The 17105-nt window shown below is 32.9% G+C and overlaps 1 protein-coding gene across 1 annotated transcript in view; it reads right to left on the bottom strand.

Moving 5' to 3' along the window:
* Positions 1-4981: 4981 nt before the first annotated feature.
* The window catches only part of LOC148623367 (xanthine dehydrogenase/oxidase-like), a 64005-nt gene continuing 51881 nt past the window's right edge, over positions 4982-17105 (bottom strand). The window contains exons 32-34 of the mRNA XM_088565177.1: positions 14995-15162; positions 10421-10588; positions 4982-9986 (exon numbers count right to left, since the gene is read on the bottom strand). Coding sequence (XP_088421303.1) covers positions 9936-9986; positions 10421-10588; positions 14995-15162 — 387 coding nt within the window. The 3' untranslated portion in view covers positions 4982-9935. The remainder of the gene's footprint in view (positions 9987-10420; positions 10589-14994; positions 15163-17105) is intronic.

Below are 17105 nucleotides of genomic sequence, written 5' to 3' on the forward strand. Positions count from 1 at the left end.
TTTTCATTCCTTATTCCTCTACATGACATGACATGACAGTTTATGAACATCTCAGTGGGTGATTTTAGAAAAGCAGAGGACACTTACCATACCAGTGCACCTGGTTCATGCTCTCAGTTTTTAGTGGAGTCTTTGTTGCTTTTTACTTTTGTTTCTTTGTACATGTAATTTTGGTTATGTCATGTTCTTTGTTTTGTGTCTGTTTACCTTGTCTTGTCTTTATCCCTGGAATATATTCTTTCATTTCAGCTCGAAACTTGATTCCCTTGATTATTCATTGATAATATCTATTTATCTTTTAAATTCCATGCATTTCAACTTGTGGTTTCTAGGCAATAGAACAGATAGAAGATTTTTCTGTAACTTCCACATAGCTTTGTATTAAAGTTCAATCAAGTTTACATTTGGGTGCATTTCTGTAATTTGGCCCTTGTTCAACAGAAAGTATAGAGAATGTACTTTCTAGAAAAATAAAATACTTCACAGAGTGCAGATGGATAACATTACAAAGGATGAACTCTTAATAGTTGGGTCAAGTATGGATACATCATTCAAGCTTGATGCAGGACCCTCTTGGAATTGAGATTGAATATTTGAAACAGGACAAAAACTTGACACAAATAAAAATGACCCCTTTTTGGCACTGAATAATTCATACACAGTTCAAATCACAACCCCCAAAAATCAATTCCTACCTTTCTTAAGTAGTATGACACCTTGTAGTAAATTTCAAAGAGATCAATTCACTTAAATCCAGTTATTTTTTGGAAATAAGAAAAATGTTTATTTTTAATTCCTGAATGTGTCAAGTCACTACCCCAAAATCAATTCCTGCCTTTCTTAGGGGTATAGGATGTTGTGATACAATTCTAAAGATACCCACACCTTTTAACTCAACTTGTTGGGAGCTACATTATTTTGGCTAGGCTATAACTTGTACTGGATTTTACTCAATTGTAATGTGACATTGGCAGAACAGGACATGCTTACCCTTCCAAAGTATCTGGTGTCTATCCCAGTTTTTGTGGGAGTTCATAATGATAGTACACTATTTTTTGTATAAAGTCTTGTTTTCTTTATCTTCAGTTTTTGGTGTAATTGTATTTCATTCTGTGGATTTACATTTCCTCTGTTTCCTGTTTTCACATTTTGTCCTGGATGTTGATGTACGAAAAAAATATCTGTCCTATTAATGTTGCTTCGGTATTTTCTTGCCGATATCTATTACTTGAACATTAAAAAAATGCCTATTTGGCCCTTTTCCTTTACTTTCAGGTAACGAATCCCAAAACCAACCCAGCCTTTATTTTGTAGTATGACACTGTGGTACAATTTCATAGAAGTTATCACAATTTATTGTCCAGATATCAGGAAAATGCTTGCTTCTAGCCCCTTTTTATCTCATTATTATCAATAGTTTAAGTCACAACCCCTAAAATAAATCCTTTCAAAGGCAGATACAACTGAAATTAGTTGTTATCAGGGTATCACTCAAGTGTAGCTCTTGACTAACTACAGACTTCCTTTAACTGAAAAATTTATGGTCTAGGAAGACTCCCATATAAAAGAAAATTCAATTAATAAGTAATTAATATACAGGTAATACATGTATTTCACACTCAAAAACAAGTAAAAACATGTACATTAAAAAAATTGTTGATATCTCAGGATACCCGATGTTTTTTTCCCAGATCAAGAATTCTGACTGTATCTCAGCAAAATATGTGGTTTATCAAATTTCTTGATCTTGATGTACCTTAATTCAATCACTACTGTTAACATATCTAATTGTACAACATGTATTGGATAGCTGAAGGTCAGATCTAACCCAATGGTAACCTCGTAAACAAGCCATGAATATTTCAATGTCGGATCTAATTCAATAGTTACCTGGTATGCAAGCCATAGATGATTGAAGGTCAGATCAAATCCATTGGTTACATGGTGTACAAGCCATGGATGACTGAATGACAGATCAAATCCAATGGTTCCCAGGTATACCAGCCATGGATGATTGAACTACAGATCTAATCCAATGGTAACATACTGTACAAGCCATGGATGACTGAATGTCAGATCTAACCCAATGGTTACATGGTGTACAAGCTATGAATGACTGAAGGTCTGATCTAATTCAATGGTTACATGGTGTACAAGCTATGGATGACTGAAGGTCGGATCTAATCCAATGGTAACCTGGTATATAAGCCATGGATATTTCAGTGACAGATCAAATCCAATGGTTACCTGGTGTACAAGCCATAAATGACTAAATTACAGATCAAATCCAATGGTTACTTGGTATACAAGCCATAAATGACTAAATTACAGATCAAATCCAATGGTTACTTGGTATACAAGCCATGGATGACTGAATGTCAGATATAATCCAATGGTTACCTGGTGTATAAGCCATGGATGACTGAATGACAGATATAATCCAATGGTTCCCAGGTATACCAGCCATGGATGACTGAATGTCAGATATAATCCAAATGTAACCTTGTGTACAAGCCATGGATGATTAAAGGTCGGATCTAATCCAATGGTTACATGGTGTACAAGTCATGGATGACTGAAGGTCTGATCTAATTCAATGGTTACACGGTGTACAAGCCATGGATGACTGAATGACAGATCTAATCCAATGGTAACATGGTATACAAGCCATGAATATTTCAATGACAGATTAAATCTAATGGTTACCTGGTGCACAAGTCATGGAGGACTGAAGGTCTGATTTAATCCGATGGTAACATGGTGTAGAAGCCATGGATGACAGAATGACAGATCTAATCCAATGCAAACATGGTATACAAGCCGTGGATATATTTTAATGACAGATCTAATCCAATGGTTACATGGTGTACAAGTCATGGAGGACTGAAGGTCTGATTTAATCCGATGGTAACATGGTGTAGAAGCCATGGATGACAGAATGACAGATCTAATCCAATGCAAACATGGTATACAAGCCGTGGATATATTTTAATGACAGATCTAATCCAATGGTTACCTGGTAAACAAGCCATGGGTGACTGAATGACGGCTTTAATCCAATGGAATCATGGTATACAAGCCATGGATATTTCAACAACAGATCTAATCCAATGGTTACCTGGTAAACAAGCTATGATAGACTGAATGACAGATCTAATCCAACGGAAACATGGTGAACAAGCCATGGATGACTAAAAGTCAGATCTAATCCAATGGTAACATGGTTTACAGGCTATGGATAAGTGAAGGTCTGATCCAATTCAATGGTAACATGGTGTACAACCCATGGATGACGGCAGGTCAGATCTAATCCAAGGGTAACCTGGTATACAAGCCATGGATGACTGAAGGTGAGATCTAATCCAATGGTAACCTGGTATACAAGCCATGGATGACTGAATGACAGGTCTAATCCAATGGAAACATGGTGTACAAGCCATGGATGAGTGAAGGTCGGATCTAATCCAATGGTAACCTGGTATACAAGCCATGGACATTTTAACGACAGATCAAATCCAATGGTAATATGGTGTACAGCTATGGATGACTGAAGGTCTGATCTAATTCAATGGTTACATGGTGTACAAGCCATGGATGACTGAAAGTCAGATCTAATCCAAAAGTATCCTGGTATACAAGCCATGGATGACTGAAAGTCGGATCTAATCCAATGGTAACATGGTGTGCAAGCCATGGATGAGTGAAGGTCGAAACTAATCCAATGGTAACATGGTGCACAGCTATGGATGAGTGAAGGTCTGATCTAATTCAATGGTTACATGGTGTACAAGCCATGGATGACTGAAAGTCGGATCTAATCCAAAGGTATCCTGGTATACAAGCCATGGATAACTGAAAGTCGGATCTAACCCAATGGTAACCTCGTAAACAAGCCATGGATATTTTAATGACAGATCAAATCCAATGGTGACATGGTATACAAGCATGGATGACTGAAGGTCTGATCTAATCCAATAGTGACATGGTATACAAGCATGGATGACTGAAGGTCTGATCTAATCCAATGGTTACTTGGTGTACAAGTCATGGATGACTGAATGACTGATCTAATCTAATGGAAACATGGTGTACAAGTCATGGATGACTGAATGACTGTTCTAATTCAATGGTTACATGGTGTACAAGCCATGGATGACTGAATGACAGATCTAATCCAATGGAAACATGGTGTACAAGTCATGGATGACTGAATGACTGATCTATTTCAACGGAAACATGGTATACAAGCCATGGATGACTGAATGACAGATCTAATCCAATGGTAACATAGTGTACATGCCATAGATGACAGATCTAAGGTGTACAAGCCATGGGTGATTGAAGGAATAATCAAGGGAACCAAGGTTATAGCGCTTATCAAAAGAATGTAATCCAGGGACAAAGACCAGACATGGAAGACAGACATACACAATAAAGAACATGAAGTAACTAAAATCATACATACAAAGTAACAAAAGCAAATGAGTAACTCAGACTCCACTAAAAACTGGGAGAAAGGACCAGGTGCACCGGTAGGGTAAGTGTCCAGTGCTTTTCTAGAAGCACCCACCGAGTTGCCCATAAAATTAAAGTCCAGAGTAGACGAAATAGGAAGGAAAACTATGACACGTTGAATAAATCAGTTTTCATGGTGCAGAAGGATACACCATAAGGTCGGATCTAATCAAATGGTTTTATGGTATACAAGCCATGGATGACTAAATGACAGATCTAATCCAATGGTTACCTGGTATACAAGTCATGGATGACTGAATGACAGATCTAATTCAAAGGTAACCTGGTATATAAACAGATCAGGAGTTCTATTATATATGGACATTGACCACCTATACAAGTATAGGAGATGACCTGGAATGATCTTCCAGTAAGTAAATGAGATACCTGAATGTATCAATATTACATGATTACGATAAGTTGTTTTAATATCATTTTTAGGTACATGTATATGTAACAACTTACATTATTGTCTTCTTTTTTATTTTTTAAAGTATAGCATAAAGTAGTATCTCCATTAACCGTCAGAACACTACCAAGTTAATTACAAGTCTTGGAAATATGTGGGAATAAAATGCTTTTAAGTAAAATCCTTTCGACAAGATAAAACTTTCATATTTTTCATATTAGAGCATGGAATCGATGGAATATCACATAAACCTAATATATATAAAATACTATTTTTTGTTAACTTGAAGAAAACAGACTACAAAATTTCATCGATACTTATCAACATTTTTGTGCATTTCTGAAAATTTATTGAGTCATTTACTTATCAAATACTTCTAACATTTGTGTATATAAAATAAATGTTACCTCATATGTTGATTATTTGGAACAAATTCTGTGGTTTAAATACTACAAAATGAAATGTTAAATTTAAGACACCTAGTTTTATAACTGAGAATAAACTATATTGCTAATATGATTTTTGAAAAATGCTGAGGAACTTGAGCTTGATCTTCTTCCTAATAAAGAGTAGTACAGAGTGTATACTGAATTGAAGACAGATTATTTTGCTTTTTAAACAGAGTATAGAGTGTCATATTCACAAGGAAATCCATGAGTATTAAAAAAAAACATTCACAATGGTGTAGAAGTCATCACACAGAGGAATAACATAATAACAACTTGTTCTGTTTATAATGCCGCTTATTATAAAATACACGATTGTTATCAATTCCCCTCCTGGTTATACATATCTGCAGCTAAATATAAAGCACTTAAAACAATTCCTGAATAAAAAATATACCTTCCAATAATAAAATATAAAAGTGAGAATCTCAATAATAAATATATGACAATTGTCTTATTTACACAAACAAGTTAAGACCACAAACAATTTCTCTTTAATAAAATGTGGTACTCCAATAGTATTTTATGATCTAACAGTTTGTAGAGTAAGTTTCTTGACAAAACACAGCTAAACAACATTTCATGGATTTTTAGAGAGCCTCAAGAGCCAAAAAAGGCAATGGTTTGTAGAGGAAGCCTCTAAACAATAATCCATGGGTTTGTAGAGAGGGCCTTAAGAGCCATGAGTTTGAAGAGCCCCTAAAGGCAAAAAAAGTAATGGACATGTGGAAGAAGACTCTAAACAATTCATGGGATTATATATGGAGCTTCTTGGGTGAAAGAATCGTGGATTTGTATAAGTCGCTTCTAGACACAACACCATTAAATAACACCATTACATGGGTTTGTAGGAGGTGGCTCTACAGCTAGTGTTCCATGGATTATTGTAGAGGGAACCTCAAGAGACATGTGGGGAATGCCATAAGAATCGATGACCCATTAATACAATTTGTTTTATGTTTGTTTCAAAGGCAGTAATTAACTTTTTTTCTGAATATACAATTGGTTGAAAATATAATATGCAATATAAAACTTGTTACATATGTACACTCTACTGAGATTCTACAATCAGATCATGTTTGAAAAGCTTTTAATCAAGGCTATATTTGCATAAAACCTACTTACATTAAAAGTCAGTTTGCTTTTGATATAATTATAAACTAGACTAGAAACCACATAATGCAACCTTGATAAATAAATCAACAATAACACCTAAGAATAATAGGTTTTTAAAACAAAAGGCTCCTAGGAGCCTGAATTGCTTAACTGGTTAAATTTTTGCCTTTGAAGGGCAACAACTCTAACAGAGTGGTATGACAGTTTTGACACTGGTAGACTTTAGTTAGTAGGACTTATCATATGGATCATTTCACCAATTGAAAGTTTCTTTTTATCTATTAACTCTGATAAAAACGTAATTTTTTGCCTATCAAGGGCAATAACTCTAACAAGAGTCTGACGACTTTGATCCCTGCATACTCCTGTAGGTCTTATCATAAGGATCATATCAGCAATTGAAAGTTTGATTTTATCTATCATAGTTTTCAAGATACTGGCTGAAAACTGTAAAAAAAAATGCCATTTTTCACCTTTCAAGGGCAATAACTTTAACAAAGAGTCTTCCAACAACTATGACCAAAGTAGACTTTTGAAGACCTTATAATGAGGATCATTTGGGCAAGTAATAGAATTTGGCTAAACCTAACCGTTTCAAAGATATATGCAAAAAAACTTCTGTCTGACCTCTATGTTCTATTTTTAGTGACAACGTCCACGTTTTTCGACGGATCAAAAATCCCCACACCAGTTCTAAGCAAAATACCCTAAGCAACATTTATACCAAATTTGGTTCTGATTGGTCTTGAATTATCAGAAAAGAGTTTTGAAAACTTGAATAGCGATGACAAAGGACAATGATGATGACGACAGATGCCAAGTGATGGCAAGAGCTCACCTGGCCTATGGTCAGGTGAGGTAAGAATAGATCTATATACACATATTATTGACAAGGGTTCAATATCTGTAATGATATATCAATATACATTATTAAAGTTTCAATATGAACAATAAAGTTCATCACACACAAAACTAAAAGATACTTTCTCATCCTTAAATAACATTGTTTTATATTCATGGATGTAAGTACAACACAAGTGACAGGGTAATCAGAATTTTAAGTAGTCACAGCAGTAGTTGCATTTACATTCATAAATATAAAACAATGTCGGTTAAGGGTGAAATATTTAATGGAACAAGTTCATCTGATTTTGGAAAATGAAACCAAATATTTAGCAAAATTTTCAACCATTTTTCAGGTTCTGCATTTTTTGACATTTTTGTTTGTATATGTAGAAGGTACAAGATATTTCAGTTATATAGATTATCTACATTTTGTGTGTGCTAGACTGTTTAAAAGAGAGAAATTTGCTAAACATATATTTTAATCCATACAGAGATACCTTTGTCAATGATAGGTATATAAATAATTTGAAAGGCATTCATGCTCCTACATTAAAAACTTAAAATGATGGGCAGGGCACAGTTTGGTATGACAACAGAGGTTAAATCCTGAAAAGTTGGGATAAGTATAGACATCACTAAAAAGATTGATACAACTTTTAATCTGATTTAATGTTTGACCAGATTCTAATCAGAATGTAACTGGTCAAAGAACTTAAAAATTTGCAATTAGAAAAAAGACATAAGCAACTTAAAGTTATCTTAAAATACTTAGGTACAGACAATTTTCTTCTCCTGGGGAGGGCCTAGGATTTTATGATACAGAGATCCATACACATACTCAAGTTTTATGAGTTTTATAGGTAAGTCTTATGAAATGCTTTGGCACATTTTCTGCACTTTTCCTATACAATAAGGGTTATATTTTTATATACCTTATGGTACTATATTTCATAGTGATACACACACTTGTTTGGAAACAAGCAAAATGCATGTTTTTGGCCCTTTTCATCCCCTAATTCCAAAAGGGTTCTGATCATAACCCAAAAAATATATCCAAGTTTGAACTTTGTGGTATTAAAGAACATCTTAGTACTATAAAAAAGAGATTGTTACACTTACATATGATAATATGAAGTTCTTATAAGACCCTTATTCTAAAACTGTTGAAGGCATAGCCCAAAATCAACACTTTGAACCTTGTAAACTTTTTCTCCAGATCCACCAACAAACATTTATGCTATCAAATGATAACCAAGAGTCTACAAATGATGACAAACAACTATGATGATATGGATGATGAAAGTGCCATACCAGTATATGACCGCATTTTTTTGGTTCTATAAAAATGAATCAAAAGAAACTTAGACAATTGAAAGGGTGACCCATCCCTATCATATTGAAAATGGAAGTGCTCCCCCTCCCTCCCAGCCTCCCAGCCTCCCAGCTAAAGACATTAAGCTATGTTATTTAATTCAGTACTGTAACTCGCTACAACCTAATTATAATACTTAAACAAGATTCTTTTGGCATTTCAATATTACATGATAAACATTAATGTACACAATCCCTGTCTTTACATGGAATGTTTAGAAAAACAATATCAATATAAGACTGAAGATTAATAAAAACATCATACTTTTATTTTAAACAAGGGGCTCTAAAGAGCCAGAGTTAACTATGTTCAAATAATGTTGACATATAAAAAAAAGACGGGCATTTAGCGATGAAATAAGATACTGACTTAAGGTAAACCTAATATTTCTAGTAGATATATTTTCTTAGTTTTTCTCATAGATAAAGTTGAATGAACATACTTCAAAATTTTAATGTTAAAAACATAGGTTACTGAACTTGAAATTCAAGATAATTGAGCCTTAATAAAGGCAATTTTTTACGACATTTCATATGGATTCTGTAGGAAATTTTCACCATTTCATATACTTTTAAAAAACTGGTAAATAAAATTTCGTAAAAATTTACATAAGGAACAATTAACTGACATTCTTTCATATCTCAAAATGAAAATTAGGGGTCACTAAACTCCTTTTCTTGTAACATTATAAAACCTAAAACTCCCATTACATTTCTATAGAACAGTTTCCCACCAATTATCTCCCCTTTGAAAAAGTTTCCTGCCAATTATCTCCCTTTTGAAAGGGTTTTTTAGTTTATATTTGTAATTTACCATACAAATTTTTATGTACAAAAAACTTTTCAGATATTTTGGAAGTATTATTTTTACATCATTTAAGCACTAGTAGTTATTGAAAATATATATGCCCGTAAGATTTTCAAGATGACAAAAAAGAATGTTCCATGTAACAGATATTATTTACCTTAAATCTTCTTTTCTTGTTCTATTTTTCTTGGAGAGGGGGTCCAATTTATCACTAAAACCTTACTAACTCTTACAATTTGTGTCAACCTTTGATAGAAGTTGAATTATTGTTTAATAAATAAATTCAAGGGCAATATATTTGCAATATATTTGCACAACTAAAAAAAAATCATATTTTACATCAATATTTCCTCTTGTCAATGTCAATGTATGAAAACTTCAACAAGCAACAGGTGAAATCAATTCTGTTCCCAACTTCAGTGTTTTACAAGTTAACAAACCAAGGCTTATATGTTCCTTCTTCTGGTTCAGGAAACTACAAATACAAGTGACTTGAACAATTACAAATTAAAAGTTTTATCTTATTTCTCAAGTAATAGTGATTTTAAAAAGCTCTAGCGTACAGCTGGTCCTACATGCAGTTTTCTGTGGAGTATACTCTGATAACATGTTAAAGCCCCTGTGTATGGTACACATGGTCCCATTTTTCTATGCAGTCTACTTTGTTTACACATTACAGCCCTGTGTACAGCTGGTTCCAGTTTTCTGTGGAGTCTACTTAGATAACACACTACAGCTCCTGTTAACTTTTTAATATTTTGTACCTGTGTTTTTTTTTGTTTTTTTTTCATTGCATTATCTTACGTTTAATTGATCTGAGATTCAACAAAGACAAGCAAACTTTTAGAAAAAATCTATAGCATTTTACCTTTTCCAGTTAATTAATAATATACCATTTCTCAAACATACCTGTTCAGTAAATTGGTCCTTACAAGCCATTCGAATCCTTTCTGGAGTAGCAGGACTATTTAGGGTGAAATCTACACCATGTTTGGCATCAACTCGTGCAGACCTAATGGCATCTTTCACAGCAAAGAAAACAGCTGCTGCCAGAAACAGTGGAGGTTCCCCTATTGCCTGTAGTTAAAAAGACATTACACATGTAGTTGATAATTTTTTTACTTCAACATCAGAAAATTGTCTTTGAATTTGTATACAGAACTCCCATATCTGCATCCACATAAGAGGTGACAGGCCCCAAGAGCCTGAATAACTCACCTAGAAGCCTTTGGTTGGCTGATTGAACAATGAAAGTTAACTCTCTGAAAAATTCCATCTGAAAGACCAATCCTATCTCTGTGGCTGTAGAATAGAATATCATAGACATCCTTGTCTTATCTCTGTGGCTGTATTATGGAATATCATAGACATCCTTAACCCTGGTCTGATCTCTGTGGTTGTAGTATGGAATATCATAGACATCCTTAACCCTGGTCTTATCTCTGTGGTTGTAGTATAGAAAATCATAGACATCCTTAACCCTGGTCTTATCTCTGAGGCTGTATTATAGAAAATCATAGACATCCTTAACCCTGGTCTTATCTCTGTGGCTGTAGAATAGAAAATCATAGACATCCTTAACCCTGGTCTTATCTCTGTGGCTGTAGTATGGAATATCATAGACATCCTTAACCCTGGTCTTATCTCTGTGGCTGTAGTATGGAATATCATAGACATCCTTAACCCTTGTCTTATCTCTGTGGCTGTAGTATGGAATATCATAGACATCCTTAACCCTGGTCTTATCTCTGTGGCTGTAGTATGGAATATCATAGACATCCTTAACCCTTGTCTTATCTCTGTGGCTGTAGTATGGAATATCATAGACATCCTCAACCCTTGTCTTATCTCTATGGCTTTATTATAGAATATCATAGACATCCTTATACTTTTACCAGATTTAAATAGTTAAATTTTTAGAAATAAATTGTACTTGTTTTGACCCCTTTGCGGCTACTTATTTCAAAAGGGTTGAAGCAACACCTGAATACATTTTTGATGATAACTATTGATCAATAAAAACAGTTACTGTAAATTGATAAACATATTGAAAAGTCAAATAAATGAAGAAATTTGGAATGAGAAGAAGTTTAATCCAACTTGACACTTTAACATTGCGCATTACCTGATATATAATTTATGAGTATTAGTGGGCAATTATAAATGAAAAATATATTTGTCTTCAAACTGTTTTTTACAACAAAATAGTTATCATTCTATATACATGTATAACATTTTATTCAATTTGTATTCATATTTTATAATGCTGTCATCATGTATGGCCATATGGAAAATTAAGTTTACGAGTTTTTGCACAAGGGTAATAAAAGTTATCATAAATCATAACACAAGACAACAGTAGAAAGTTGCACAGTTCCAGTAAGTGGTTAGCAATAATCCCAAAGTCAATACCAACCTTCTTTTTGTGGTTTGGAACTAGAATGTAAAACTTCATAAACTAATGCTTAAGCTATCACACAAAAACTAAGTTTCTATGGATGATGATGACACAGATAACAACGTCATACCATTATATGATGCTAAATTTTTGCAGTTGTATAAAAACCGTATTTGATCCATATGGTCTTATATAAGTAATTGCACCCATGTTTATTGATGAATTAAAAATCCCCACGATGCGTCTGTACATGATACCCTAAAGAACATATATTCAAAGTCTAGTTAGAATATGTAACTCAGTTTCAGAGAACAACTTTTTTAGAACTAACAACATGAAAATAGCCAAAATAAAATGTTAAAAGGGCCATTACTCCAACAAAATTTCACACCAAAATCTCCATGGTTACATCTACACCATGATGAACATCTCCATGGTTACATCTACACCATGATGAAAATCTCCATGGTTAGATCTACACCATGATGAAAATCTCCATGGTTACATCTACACCATGATGAAAATCTCCATGGTTACATCTACACCATGATGAACATCTCCATGGTTACATCTACACCATGATGAACACTTTTCTTTAACTTGGTCTAGTAGCTTTAGAGAAGATTTTGGAAATTTTTTTAATGACTATGACAACAGACCACAATGGCAATTGTGAAGGATAATGATGATGGATGCCAAGAGGTGGCAACAGCTCAGGCCACATGAACTAACGTATTAATATTATGTACCTAAATTGGAGATTTCCTATATCCACAATACACCTGTACCTGAAACTCACATCTCACATACCCCACATTCATGCACCACAGTTTTGTCAATGCAGCATAACTACAACATGGTGAACTCTTGGGACACAATATTAGTGACTGACACACTTAAACAAATGGACATTTCATAATGGATACAACAATTGGTTTGGACATAAAACTGCACAAAATCTGAATTCAATTAAAGTTTAATGAAGTTTTGCTTATAAGGTGCTCATCAAAAACCTTTGCCTTAGATACCTATAACTAAAAACTGTTATAGATACTTGAAATCTGATAAAAAATTCTTAAAGGTTTATTTTTTGGGGTGTGACCCATTTCAACCCCTTATTACTCAGGCATATATTTGTTAAACAGCAGGTGGTCTCATACAACAAAAGTATCTTCTAAGTCCTTACAGATTAATTTTAAATCTTTGAGCATTCTATAATTTATCTAATGTTTTGTAGTAGTGGATTTTTTCTTAAATTCTAAATTTCAATTCTAAATGACTGAGGTCACTGATAGAAGAAGTGAATAACGGTATGATCAAAAGTGCTGAAAACAAGGACATAAAACTTGTTCTGTGCACTAGTAAAATCTTTAGTGTTCTTGGCATGATTGATCACATTTTGGATTTATGGGGCAAGCAATTGATTATCCTTTTTGTGGAAGAGTGAATTTTATAATGAATATACAGATAATTTTATTTTCAGAATTTCCATGATTTAAGATGAGAGATTTATTAATAAAATATTGTTTGAAAATCATAATTTGACTTGATCTTTTTAATTATTGAACAATCAGAACTCATTCAGAAATAAAATCAGTCAGTTACCTTGTGTTTATATTTTTATATTTAAATTAAGTATATGACCTAAGTTCATGAATATGACCCTGGATTGTTACCTTATTTGGAATTTCAGTGGTACTGATTATTTGGATTATTGGATATTTAATTGGTAGAAAGTCACATGCACTTTTTGAGGGAAATCCTTTTGTTCTTGTTGTCACTCTCTATACATTTAAAATCTCAGATGGCAGACATTTTTGTAACTCAGTAAAAACTATTGGAATATCTTGGAATATTAATTTTGATGGAAGTCTGATTGTCTACTTTATGTCTATGTCACCATTATTGACTTCTTCTACTTTAAAAGGTATTTATTAGTAATAATCTTGCTAATTGTCCCAAAAATAACATTTTGAGTGATTTGAGCTGAATGAATGGATGACTGACTTATAAACTTATAAAACAGTAAAATAATATAAGAATAAAGTTAAATAAAATGATAAATGAGTTATCATAAATCAGTAATACATATAAAGTCTAAATGATCAAAATATTATTATTTTGATAAAACATAAATTTTATAAAGTTGATTTAGTAAGTGTTTTATTTGTGTTATGCATTACGTGTAATTGTGCGTATTTTGAAGCACAATAGTTATTATTGTAATCTTGTATTCAGATGTAACCATGACACTGCTGATGTTATTGCACAGAGTATTGTAATGAGTTGATATACTGGGACTCTGACCTTTGCACCTAAGTGTGAGGTAAGGAAGTGTTACATTTTTATGAAATTTGCTTAACTAATATTATTTGCTTGCTTGGTAGTATTTGGCTTTCAGTCAGTAATTATTAAGCTTATTTTTAACTGATTTTTGTTGCTTATTTAGACATTTCATGCTAAATTAATTTTTGCATGTCATTGTGTTTAAAACATATATAGATGTGAAATATTGTACACGAGATTCATGTGCAACAGACAAATACATTTTTCTAAGAAAATGCATTATATGACTATATAACTATCATATTGCCTATAGAAGGTGTAATGTTATTATATTATAACTATTTTATTTTAATTAATTGACTGATAGAATTTATCTATGTTATCAGGGTTATCTTTCTTTCACCAAGTCTTATGAATTTATGTATTGTTATTGCAGGGTCTTTTTTTTGTTTATCCATATAACTGCAATAAATATTGGAACCTAACGATTTGATGTGGTTTATTTCTCCCTGGAGAACTGGCCAGACAACATTTTAATAGTGTAGATTTTTTTTAAAAATCTGAGGTTGTTATTCTAAATAATTAAATTTTTAGAAGGGTGTTACAGCACCACTAGGTCAGAGTGAAAAACAATAAATTATTTCATGTGTGAAATAACACAAATAATATAACTGAGTACATTAAATAAAGTAATGCTATCTCTGTAATTATAATCTGTAAATACTTTTGAAGTTTAAACTCTGTATTAGTATGATCAGTAATTAATTCAGATGATCATAATACTTATTACTGTCATTACCTTTGAGGAGTAAACAGCTCTTGGATTAATACTGCCTTTCAGCAAAGATACATTAAACTCAATTGGTATGTCACCAAAGCCTGGGATCTTGTAGTTAGAAGGGCCTCTTGTGAACAGGAACCCATCTGGTGACATCTTCTGTTGTTCCAATAACATTAAACCATAACCCTAAAAAATACATATTACTTTACTTATAAATCTGAAGGAAAAAATTTCATAGATCTCATTTGCTACACTATAAAAAAAATAGAAAAAAACATTTTTGCTTGTAAAGAAATAAATTCATTTGAGATATGTACTGTAATCTGATTGGTTAAAATAATTTTGTTAAATCTCAATGGATAAAAAAAATATTGACACGCCCCTATTCAGTTAAATTCAGAGCTACTTTTCTCATGTTTAAAGATAAAAATGTGTTTTAAAATTAATTTGTAAGAATTGGCTGTGATAAAATTTTGTCTATTAAAAAATAACATAAATTTTCCGTGTGCATATTTTGTTTATTGCACTTCGGTTTATTTTTATCTCGTATGAAGCTTGAATTATGACTCTGTGATGGTAAACATGGCACAGATCTGCAGCGTAACGTGGAGTAGTATATAATTATGCAAATCACATGCGAATATAAAGTACTGAAATTAAAAGTGCAAGAAGTCGCTAACAATATTAGCAACTTAAAAATGTTCACTGATGAACGATGAATGACTGCTATTTTTTTTCTGTCCATGAGGAAATTACCTCATTGTAGGTTACTTTCAAGTGTGCAACATGGGTTCTAAGGTTATTTCAAATAGACTAAAAAAATATTACAGTCATTCCTTTATAATTTAATTATAGTATCAAAATCAGTGAAAAAAGCTGATGATGTCACAGTCACATAACAAAATTTGGTCTATGAGATGATGGACAAAAAATTTTAAGCAATCAGAAAGCATGTAACATCTAAAATTAAATTATCAAAATCAAAATTGAAGTCGATGAACTCGATCTACTCCAGTAAATACCAGTTTTTGATTTTGTTGCAGTCTATAAACAGGACAGACAGTTCTATCTATGAAAACCCAGCAATTTTACAGAGGTGGTCTATAATGAGCTCTAATGTAACTGGGCAAACATTAATAAGTTTATCAGTCACATTTCATGTAAAAAGAAGGTGAGATCCATATTGAGGCTCTTGAGATCCTTATTTAATCATTTGGTCAGCCAAGAGGCTACTGGGAGCTGAAATTGCTCACCTGGTTAAGTTTTTGCCTTTCAAAGGCAATAACTCTCACAACGAGTTGTCCAAAAACTTAGACTGAAAATCAGACTTTGGTAGGCCTTACCATGAAGATCATTTCGTCAATTCAAAGTTTCTTTCTTTCTATCATAGTTTTCAAAATAATGGCTGAAAAATGCTAAAAACATTATTTCTTGTCTTTCAAGGCCAACTACTCTAGCAGGGAGTCCCTGCAAACTTTTGTAGGCCTTATCATAGGGATCATTTCCGCAATTGAAAATTTCTATCTTTCATAGTTTTCATGATACTGGCTAAAAACTAAACAAAAAGCTCCTAGGAGTCTCACTTGCTCACCTATTTAAATTTTTGTCCTTCAAGGGCAATTACTCTAATAAAGAGCCGTCAAACAATTTTGACTAAAAGACTTTGGTAGGACCTATCAGAAGGTTCATGTCATCATTTGAGAGTTTCATTCTATCTAATATAGTTTTCGAGATATTGGCTGAAAACTGTTAAAAAACATCATTTTTTACCGTTTAAGGTCAATAACTCTAGCAGGGAGTCATCTGGCAACTTTGATCCAATTCAGGCTTTTGTAGGCCTCATAAAAAGAATCATTTTGGCAATTGAAAGAATTTGGCTAAACCTTATGGTTTTGGAGATATGAAAAAAACTGACTGACCCCTTTGTTCTATTTTTAGTAACAGTGGCCATGTTTTTCCACTAATCAAAAATCTTCATATGAATCCTATGCAAAATACCATAAGGAACATTCATACCAAGTTTCTTTGAAATTGGTCAGATAATGTTTGAGGAAAGGATTTTTGAAAGAAATAACATTAACAAGAGGATCCCAAGAGACTGAATTGCTCACTTGGTTAAATTTTTGCCT

Source organism: Perna viridis, chromosome 2, assembly GCF_037379345.1.
Source record: "Perna viridis isolate PV_CMFRI_1.1 ecotype Kerala chromosome 2, ASM3737934v1, whole genome shotgun sequence".
In the NCBI taxonomy this organism is placed as follows: Eukaryota; Metazoa; Mollusca; class Bivalvia; order Mytilida; family Mytilidae; genus Perna; species Perna viridis.